We start from the raw sequence: 10000 nt of genomic DNA on the forward strand, positions 1-10000 counted from the left end.
ATTAAAAATTTCATACATCAATTGTAAAATTCATGTAAACGACAGTTTTTCTCGGGATAGGCTGACATTTGCAGCTGGGGCAGTAAGGTCCTGATTACGTAGGACTCTCTTAGCGGCAGAGCGTGGGGTGTGCGACTGGCGCTCTGGCGCGAAAAATAAAAGTAGCCTCAAAAAGAAATGTATCTCAATGGCGGACGCTAAAGATTCTCCAAAAAAGCCGGTCGTAATTTTTATTTAACATCTGTAGGTGTTGTAATCAAACGGTTTTAATTAGAAACCGCTTTGTCAATATTTTCGAGAAGGAAACACTGCGTGGAGTTAGCAAAAGTCTTTAGAGTTTTTATCGAGAAGGGAAGTTTCGCTCGATGATAATTTCCCTAAAACAAAATTCTGTCACCCTTGTTTTCGCAAGATAAAAAACATTCAAGAAATATAGTCTTTAATGAAGAAGAGTCTATCTTAGCAGGAGTTTTCGTTGGCTTAGACAAAAGTGTAAGAACTCGCAGTCACTTCGGTCGAATCATCCGACTGATTGAATATTTGGAAGCCACACAACCAGACCTGACCATCCAGCAACTAAAACAAACACTTTTAGACATCGGGAGGGACGATGGGTTCCGTTCACTAACGACTAAAGGTAAACAGTGAATCTATTAATTGACCTGTGTCAAGAGGTTTGAGAACATTTTCGAACAGACCCACCCGTGACCGCCAGACTGGAGAGAGCGTGAATTTTTTCCTACATCACTAATAATAGACTGGCATTCGTTTAAAGTACGCTTGTCACATTTTTCAGTAACCAGAATTAGCTCTATTGTGCGAATTAACGTGTTTGACATTGTATGAGATTGCCACGGTTCGGGCAGCAAAAATTGTAGGGTTTTTTTTTCCTTGTTTTTTTCTTTTCTTTCTTTCTTTCTTTCTTTCTTTTTTTATTTTTTTAATGGACGCCGGTGTTCATATAACGCAGGTTAACGGGTGGGCATTTGTTGATACCAAGTGCTTTGTAGGTATAGGCCTGTGGCACAAATAGTTAGTAACAAAAACGAACTGGAAAAAAATAGAAATCAAGAAATGGTAAACGTGCAATGTGCAGCTATCGTGCTATGGATACATACGGGAGGCTCAGGCTAAGCACGAAAGAAGCAAAAGAGTTGCTCCAGGCAAGGCAGCCGAGAGCAACTCTAGCTTCTTGACTGCTTTATAGCAACCTCCCTAGTGCACCCATAACTCAAAAGTTGCACAGCTGTGGAGTTTACTATTTCTTTTATAACATAAATTAATCTGGCGCACCTGCCATTGGTAGAGTGGTGCTGCTTTTTTGAAGACTTCCTCATCTTATGAGATTTCTGTTTCTTTTCTGATGTCTCTTATCTCTTGAAAAATTTGCTCCAAGAGCTCTGCTGCGTTCTCTGTCATGGCTCAGGTCTGTCAATTTGATCTTCTTGTCGTAGCGCCGAACGGCAGACTCGGTAATTTTTACAGTATTCTTCGCCGCTTGGTCTCTTTTAAATTTCTAAATCTCCACGGCATCTAAGCTAGGATAACAGTGCTCTGTTTTCGTTTTTGGGTACTAGTATGGTTGCTGTTTTTATTCTTGTTTCTGGTTGTGAGGTTTATTCGTCACTGTTTTCATGTTGTCGTTTATATCTCGGAGGTAACAAATTTTCAATAAAATTTGCTGGTAAAATGTTCAAACCTACTAGCTCGTCTATTTCATCAATGGTAGGTGCTTTATGGACTGTAAACTTTTGCATTTTCTTTGTTTTGACGTAAAAATTAAAGCCAAAACTTCAAATAACCCGCCCCGAGAAAAAATTTCGTGCACGGATATTACCATGGCTGCAGTTTAACCGAAGTAAGAATTTCTCTTTCAATCAGCGCACGATTTGTACTTTATCCGTTCACTTTCTACAACAAAATGTCAGTATCGCGATAAAAAACTAAATTCGATTTTGAGACGGCAATACGTCGTATTGCCGTCTCAAAATCGAATCTAGTTTATATTATTGACGTTTCACCCTTCGGGCTTCTTCAGAAATGTGGGACAGGATTAAAAATACTTAGAATAAAAAAATGTCTTTGACTAAGTCTTATATATAGGGTAAAAAATTATAGGGTAAAAAATATAGGGTAAAAAATTTGAATATGACCAAAATAACAATAAAATTAACAGTGTAAAAAGATAGGCACTAGGCCTCTAGGGTATTACATAATGAAATGAAGAAAAAAATAATGAAGAAAAAAACATCGTCGCAATAAAATCCCAAATCAAAGCCTTTGAACAAGGTGCTTTCGAACTCACAAAAATAAAAGATCAGTTTAACTCTAGGAATAGAATTAGATACAATTAACACCTTGTTTTTATCACCCACAAGCGTACGTTCTCCTTTTTGACTTGTTGCCGAAGGTTTTTAGCTTTTTATTCTTTAGATATTTCTTTGCATCAGTCGTTCAAAGGCTCAATCCAGGATTTTGTTACAAGGCTGAGAAAAGACCACACAATGCTGGAATTCAGGGGCTGATAATAAGGATTTTGTTATTAACCATTCAAAGGCCTTTCTTTTCGGATCTTGTTACGACGATTTGCATTGTGGGTTCGAAAGCGCCTTGTTCAAAGGCTTTGATTTGGGATTTTGTTACGACATTATATTTTTTTCTTCATTATTTTTTCTTCATTTCACCTGAGCTAAAACGACAAAAAGTGATCTGAAATGCACTATACATGTAGGTTGGTGAAGGTAATGTTGAGCCATTTTCATGGAAATGGTCAAAATCCCCGTGATTCAAAATCATTTTCCCCATCTGGACTCATAGAGGCCACTGAGCATGACTCTGGACCTTTTGTCTTGAATACTCTCTTCATCCCTGGCCATGTCTAGTTAGCAGGGTGACTTTCTTAATATTTATTTGTTGCTTGTTCTATATCCGTAAGAACATCTAAAAGTGCTACACTGAATAGTAGTTCATCCCTTATCATTCATTCAGACTCTTACTTATTGGCAGCATTGCAGGAAGAGTTAGATTTCCAGCCATCGCTCAGAGAACCTCCCGAGACAAAACACATTGGTCAAATGGAAGTTGTTGAACACGATGAACCTGAAATGGTGAATAAGGAGAAGACTGGTAGGGAACGTGATTATAACAGGACAAATTCCTCCGTCAGTAACAAGTCAACATCGTCAGACATCCCTTTCATGATTTGGAATATCACCAATGCTGATCCCAAAATTGCTGATCCCAAAATGGTTGCTAGGGGCCTGGTAGATCACAATGGAGGCAAGTTTACCATTGGCGACACTAGAGTGAGCCTTATTGTACCACCACAGGCCATTCCTGAGGGGCGTACTGAGGAGATCTTCATAGTTATTATGAACCAAGAGAAGGAACATCCACAAGTCACAAACAAGCAGGCGCTGCTGAGTCCAGTGGTGAAGTGTGGTCCAAGTGGCCTCAGGTTTGAACGTCCTGTCATTCTCAGCATTCCGCACTGTGCTCTTCTTGAGGATGGTGCTTGGAATCTGAAAGGTGAGCAGAAACTATGGCGAGATTCTTGGTTAGTTTTATGAAAACGTTTTCGACTGTAACAGTCAAAAAGTTGTTCATAAAACTGAGTTTCCTTTTGTTTCCTTAGTCCAATACAATGAGAGTAAGTCTGGAACGCCTACTGACTGGAAGCAGTTGATTGACATTAACAAGCAGGATGGCTCGGAGCCAAGCTTAGCTATATTGGAACCAAACATCGTCCATCTTTTGGTCGATCACTTTACCATATTTGCCGTGACAGGAGAGTCAACTTCCAGTAAAGAAGCCAAGAAAGCAGTGCGGATTGTGGCTTATGTGATCCCACCTGAGGCAGATGGAGACTGTGTAGTCAGGATGTATTGTGTTGGTGACACTGAAGTTCATTTGGAGGTTTGTAGTGTAGTCTCTGCTATTGATCACAAACTGTAGACAGCAAAGCCCCTGGCTGCTTCGCTGCAACGCCTACTATGAAAAGTTTAAAACTTTCTAAACGCCTCAATTGACGGTGTTTTCTATTGTTTGGTTTTGTGCTATCCTGTTCACTGCACAATAAAATTGCGTCAGCCAAGAGAATTAACCCTATTTCTTCCAGAGTTACCGTTGTCGTTCTTTTATTTTAATACCCCCTTGTTCTTTGAGCCCGCCTCGAATGGCTCAAAAACTACTTGCGGGTCCTGAAATTTTTCAGTAAATGTAATTTGTAGGCTTTTGTGTTATTGAATAAGATTGTTCCTGTGGTTGTTTTTCCCGCCCGTTCTTCAAATCTGTATTGCTCGTTGTGTCGTGGTATTAGAACATTTTCAATTGAGTGTCGAAAATAATTTGGTGCTTGCTTTAGTTTTGCTTTACTTCGCTCTGATTGGTCAGTAAAACTCGTGGCACTTTTTCAGCCAATGAGAAGCAAAACCAAAACCAATTGGCACTTGCTCGCACGTGTTTTTACCGCCCTTGGCGCAGGTTATTTTGAATTCTGTTTGGCTCATTGCGCTGATTACATCTTTCATGATTGGCCAGAGTATATTTACTTGGTTTTGGTTTTATGACAGTCTAATCAAAACTGCTCTGACGAACATGTGTTTCTTACATGTAAAATGCTTGGTGCCAGGTAGCATCATGTGCTGTGTTCCCTTCCAGAGTGTACACAGTCAAGAAATAGAGAGGCTTGGAGGATTGTTAGGGGATGCACCCAAGCCATTTCACTTCAGGGATGGAGGAGGTCACCTTTTGGTTCAACTTACAGACTATCATCAGGGATGGACAAACACATCAGGAGATCAAAAGGTTTTTAAAAGCATTGTCCATTTAACTATTGGCAGTCTAAGGTCGTGTTCCAGAATAAGAATTAGTGGAATAGCTGTTATATTTCTCTTTTAGGTAAATTTGGGAAGACATTTCCAGGGGCATAGCCAGAGGGGGGGTTCCAGGGGTTCCGGAACCCCCCTCTCCTATTTTTAACAGTGATTTTATCCAAGCAAGAGTGTAATGGACTCTCGATTCCAGAAATTCTTCGTTTTGTTCTATGCTTACAATAAGTACAGTGAACGTCATTGTGGTATCTATTTGCGTTTCACTTGCATTTTTGGAGACATGAGCAGGGCTGGGATTCCTGTGTAACGAGATGCACGTGTGTGCACAGCAGAAATGCCCGTGTAATTGGTAGACGATCTATTGGTGTTGTTCGAGCTGGTGGCTTTCGTAACAATGTCCCAATTGCAAAAGATCGATTCATTCGTTTCACCAAAAAGGTAGGCACAGCGAAGCATTTCGTGATAATGTGTAAGGAATTCGAATCAAGACATTTTTCCGGCCCTAAAATCGATTATATTGACGAAATTCCAATCCCAGAACCGAAGAGACAACGATGACAAAGAAGCGAAAGAGGAAGAGTCGAACCAGCAGAGGAAACAGGACCTCCATCCAAGAAGTCAAAGGAGCAAAAGTAAAATAGCATTCTAAATTGTAAAGGAAAAATTTTAGAGTTAAGATCTGGCCTTGGCTTCTCGTTCGGCGTTGCTTGGTAACAGTACGACAGTTCGACTCTTTGGTTGCTGTAATTATCAACACATTGCATTTGGGAAAGAAATACTCTACACTCTTTGAGAAATACAGGTATATTGCTTAAAAATATTGGAGGGCCGTAGCCAGGATGAAACATAGTTAAAATTTATAAAATTTTTAAAAGGGTTATCCAGTGAGCAGCACTTCTGCGAACTACTTGTGTAGTAAAACTTTTTTATTTTCTCCTACGCGTTTCGTGTGACTAGCGCACACTTCATCAGGGAGTTTTACAAAACTAACAAGTATGCCTATATTTATACCTAGCACAAATAAAGGAATTTTACAAATGATAAAAACACACCTACGGATATGCGTGGCAAAGCTACGCTTGTATTTGCGTCCAGGAAATAGGCGGCAAGAATTTTAAATGCGTGACATATTTTGAGCGTTACATTACTGGTTGGGGTCCAGAGTTTTAGCTAAAACTCTGGACCCCAAAAATTTACTTACATAGATTAGCTAGAGTAACAGTAGATTTGTAACAAACAGTGCAATCTAGATCTGGGAGTATCTGGTTAATAGCGTTCTTAATACGTGCGTGACTACAGTTGAAAGTGGTCTTAAAGACAATAGTCCTATTAACCTTACGTATACTTTTCGGATTAAGCCAGCGCTTCCTGTCACTGTACTAATTTCGCGAAACAGCGGGAGCAAAAATCTGAAAGGATACCCTCTGACTCGTAGCCGTTTCCAAAATTTCTCCCTAGTCTCCGAGAAAGACTTAAAGGAGCTGCTATTTCTAGCATACCTCATTAATTCCCCTTTAATAAAGGCCTTCTTGTTGCTTGAGAGATGGAACGACTCGTAGGGTATATACAGATATTTGTTTTGAGGCTTTTGAAAAGTAGAAAAATGCAGCACGTTCGGATGACGCATCCCTATACAGAAATAAATCCAGAAAAGATATGCTACTGTCGCTAATACAATAAGTAAGTTTTAAATGCGCTCGGTTTTGTTATGAAGAGCATCGATAAATTCTAGCAGGGTATCTTTTGGGCCAACCCAGATGGCGAATATGTCATCAATAAAGCGTCGATAGAGAGAAAGATAGCTGGAGTACTGCTCTACGATATCTTTCTCGTGATAATACATAAAAGCGTTGGCTATTGTGACAGCAAATGGTGTACCCATAGCGATACCGAACTCTTGATGAAATATATCCGGGCTAAATTCAGAAGATAAATAATTATTTTCTAACACTAGCCTTGCGAGTTGGACTAACAGCGGAGTCTCGGGTACGTGTGCCTCTCGAAGCAGGAGATCGAGGGCTACTAATGCTTTCTTGATGTCAACATTAGGATAAAGGGCGACTACGTCCGCGGTGACAAGAAAGCAATTAGCATGAGGCAAAACCGTGTTCTCCACTAATTGAATCAACTCACTTGAATCCCTAAGCACAGTGGGCATAAGTATTTTAGGCTTGACGAGTTCATCAACAAAAATACTGATTGGCCTAGTAACATAAGAATGGCTAGCAGCAATAGGCCTTCCCACCAGAGGTGACTTATGTATCTTAGGGATGATATAGAATTTATTCGGAGTAACAAAATTGCCATAACTACGAAGGAATCTAGCTACACTGGGAACAATAAACTGACTGTATGTTGACATAAGCTGTTCACGACGCTTAATTACATTGTCACGACAGACATACCAGTTCTCCAGGGTGACTTTTGATTGGTCATCATGCAAGTGTCTGAGTGTCTCATTTTTCACCCAGTCAGTAGACATGAGCCCTGGGCGTAAGTTCTTGTCCGTTGGAAGAATTCGTACTGCACGGTTGTTTTGCAGCTCCTTAAGCTCAGCTCTGTCCTGTCTTGTAAGATTGTCCTGCCAGTGAGGCTTGCGTTCAGAAATGTTCCTTCGCAGTGTTTCACGCAGATGAAAGAGCTTGTCTTCGAGTTCAGGGTCCTCTCGCGGGGGATTCCAGCCAGTGGGAACGTACAATCGAGGATTGAAATCATTGTCCTGTGGCTGATCAGCGAACAAGGCTTGAAGGCGAACTCGACGACAGAAATCTTTAATTTGTAAATCAAACTGATCCACAGAGGGGGGCTTAAGCGAGGGTCTGAATTTCAGCCCCATACCCAAAACCCTAGACTGCCGATCAGTAAGATTCACGTGAGAGAAGTTATGGATTTCCGAGTTTCGAGGGAGCCAGTCGTACAAGGGTCGTTTAGCCATTTTGAAGAGCCATTTTTCATGAGCGGAGCGCCTGTCTATTTTACGGGGCCGGAACCTTTGCCCTTTGCGTTTTTTGACGACGAACGAGGGCTCGTGACCCGTTTGGTCGAGTTGGAACGAGGTGACTTGGATCGACCCCGCTGTTTCTGTTGACTGCCACGATGCTGCGGCGATTTTGACCTGTTCTGCGATCGGCGCTGTTGCTGTTGCTTACGCTTCGGTCTACTTCGTCCGCCAGTGTTGTCTGAGAAAGAGACCTTTCTTTGACGAGAACCGGTGGCTGACTTTGACTCCTGTGCATTGTGAAGTTCTTGGCGTATCAGATCTCTCGGATCGACGATTCATCTGGGATGAACTGTTCTTTTGAATCCATATCATCTCGTTTGCTCTCTCTTTGAGAGATTTCCGCTTGTAATGCTTTTGATGTTCGCGAGACGGCGCTGTCTGAAGATAGCTTGGAATTTTTAGAAGGGTTATCCAGTGAGCTTCACTTCTGCGAACTACTTGTGTAGTAAAACTTTTTTATTTTCTCCTACGCGTTTCGTGTGACTAGCGCACACTTCATCAGGGAGTTTTACAAAACTAACAAGTATGCCTATATTTATACCTAGCACAAATAAAGGAATTTTACAAATGATAAAAACACACCTACGGATATGCGTGGCAAAGCTACGCTTGTATTTGCGTCCAGGAAATAGGCGGCAAGAATTTTAAATGCGTGACATATTTTGAGCGTTACATAACTGGTTGGGGTCCAGAGTTTTAGCTAAAACTCTGGACCCCAGATTCATTTGTAAAATTCCTTTATTTGTGCTAGGTATAAATATAGGCATACTTGTTAGTTTTGTAAAACTCCCTGATGAAGTGTGCGCTAGTCACAGGAAACGCGTAGGAGAAAATAAAAAAGTTTTACTACACAAGTAGTTCGCAGAAGTGCTGCTCACTGGATAACCCTTTTAAAAATAGGAAAGCGATGAGAAAAATTTAAACAAAAAGCGTGAATTGTGAAATAATAAAAATGTAAATAATTATGAATGTTTGTTAAAAAGAATGTTGTATTGTCCAGGTAACGGGCAATAATTGTTATCTGCGTTAGGTGTCACTCTGGTATGCCACGCTTCTAATGTTTTTCTGGTTCTGAAGGTGCCTTTGTCAATAACTGACGCGTTTTCAAAATCAATGACATGGTTGTTGGACCAGGCGTGATTAGCAATTCTAGAACCTTTGGCCGCAGTTTTGGTGTTTCTCAAATGTTCTTTTTTTTCGGGTATTGAAGGCTCTGCCGGTTTCCCCAATATAACACCACGAACAATTTGTACAGGCGTTGGTCTGCGATTCCATCGAATGTCGAAAATTCGGAGCTGGGAACTGTTGTTGTAATGTGGTAAATGGTTTGTTTACAACTGTGACATCGTGTTTTTTGAGTATACGTGTCAAAGGTTCAGTTACTCCTTTGATGTAAGGGAAAGAAGCGAAAGACTTGCATGATTCGGTTAGTTCGACCATCTTGAAAAACAAGTTCCTCTGGGGATACATTTGTTGTTGAGGATCAGGTTTTTAATTTTTTTAAATTTTTCTCATCGCTTTCCTATCATTCATTTTACCCGTCGACGACTACAGTTCGGGCAGTCGAAAGCTTGTAGGTTTTTTAGTAATTTTAGCCAGAGGTCGTTATGTAAATTTTAACTAGGTATATTTCTATTGTTACGTTTATAAATCATGACTTCTGTGTTTTATCCTTTAGCGAATCTAATAATTAGTTCACTAGTATTTATTGAGACTTGTATTTCAAAGATTGATTTAAAGAATTCTATAAAATTCGCGGTGTTCTTCTTTTTTGTAATTTTGAAAAATACGCTTCAATTTGAAAACTCTTTTCATCGAATGAAGTAGTGAATGAGGCAGCGTCGCCCGATAAAGAAGAACGCCAAAGTCTTGTACGTACTTAATGAAAGGATTTTAGACCAACCGTTTTCGTTGAAACCAATTTGGAACCCCCCTCCCCCCCCCCCCGCCTTGAAATCCTGGCTACGCCTGATTTCTGCAAACTTGCGCTGATACACGAAAATTTAAGAGCCCTTTTTTACTCCAGTAACTAAGAAAAAAACCTATTATGTGAAAGTAAGTTGTGATCATTGCATGTACATGTATTCCTAAAACTCAAAAGGGTCAATCGAACACACCATAAGGCTGTTTCTGAGCGTCTTGAACATCATTTCCCATACTGTTGAAG

General features: G+C 40.4%; 2 protein-coding genes across 3 annotated transcripts in view; both read left to right on the forward strand.

The window, feature by feature from the left end:
• Positions 1-10000, forward strand: part of LOC146451227 (uncharacterized) — a 60243-nt gene that overhangs the window by 13441 nt on the left and 36802 nt on the right. The window lies entirely within an intron of this gene.
• LOC146451228 (netrin receptor UNC5C-like) overlaps positions 528-10000 on the forward strand; it is a 31267-nt gene continuing 21794 nt past the window's right edge. Inside the window, exons 1-4 of the mRNA XM_085099308.1 lie at positions 528-637; positions 3007-3528; positions 3635-3915; positions 4660-4806. Of these exons, the coding sequence (XP_084955434.1) occupies positions 3075-3528; positions 3635-3915; positions 4660-4806 (882 nt within the window). The 5' untranslated portion in view covers positions 528-637; positions 3007-3074. The remainder of the gene's footprint in view (positions 638-3006; positions 3529-3634; positions 3916-4659; positions 4807-10000) is intronic.

Source organism: Pavona decussata, unplaced genomic scaffold (assembly GCF_977016875.1).
Source record: "Pavona decussata unplaced genomic scaffold, jaPavDecu1.1 SCAFFOLD_391, whole genome shotgun sequence".
Classification (NCBI taxonomy): Eukaryota; Metazoa; Cnidaria; class Anthozoa; order Scleractinia; family Agariciidae; genus Pavona; species Pavona decussata.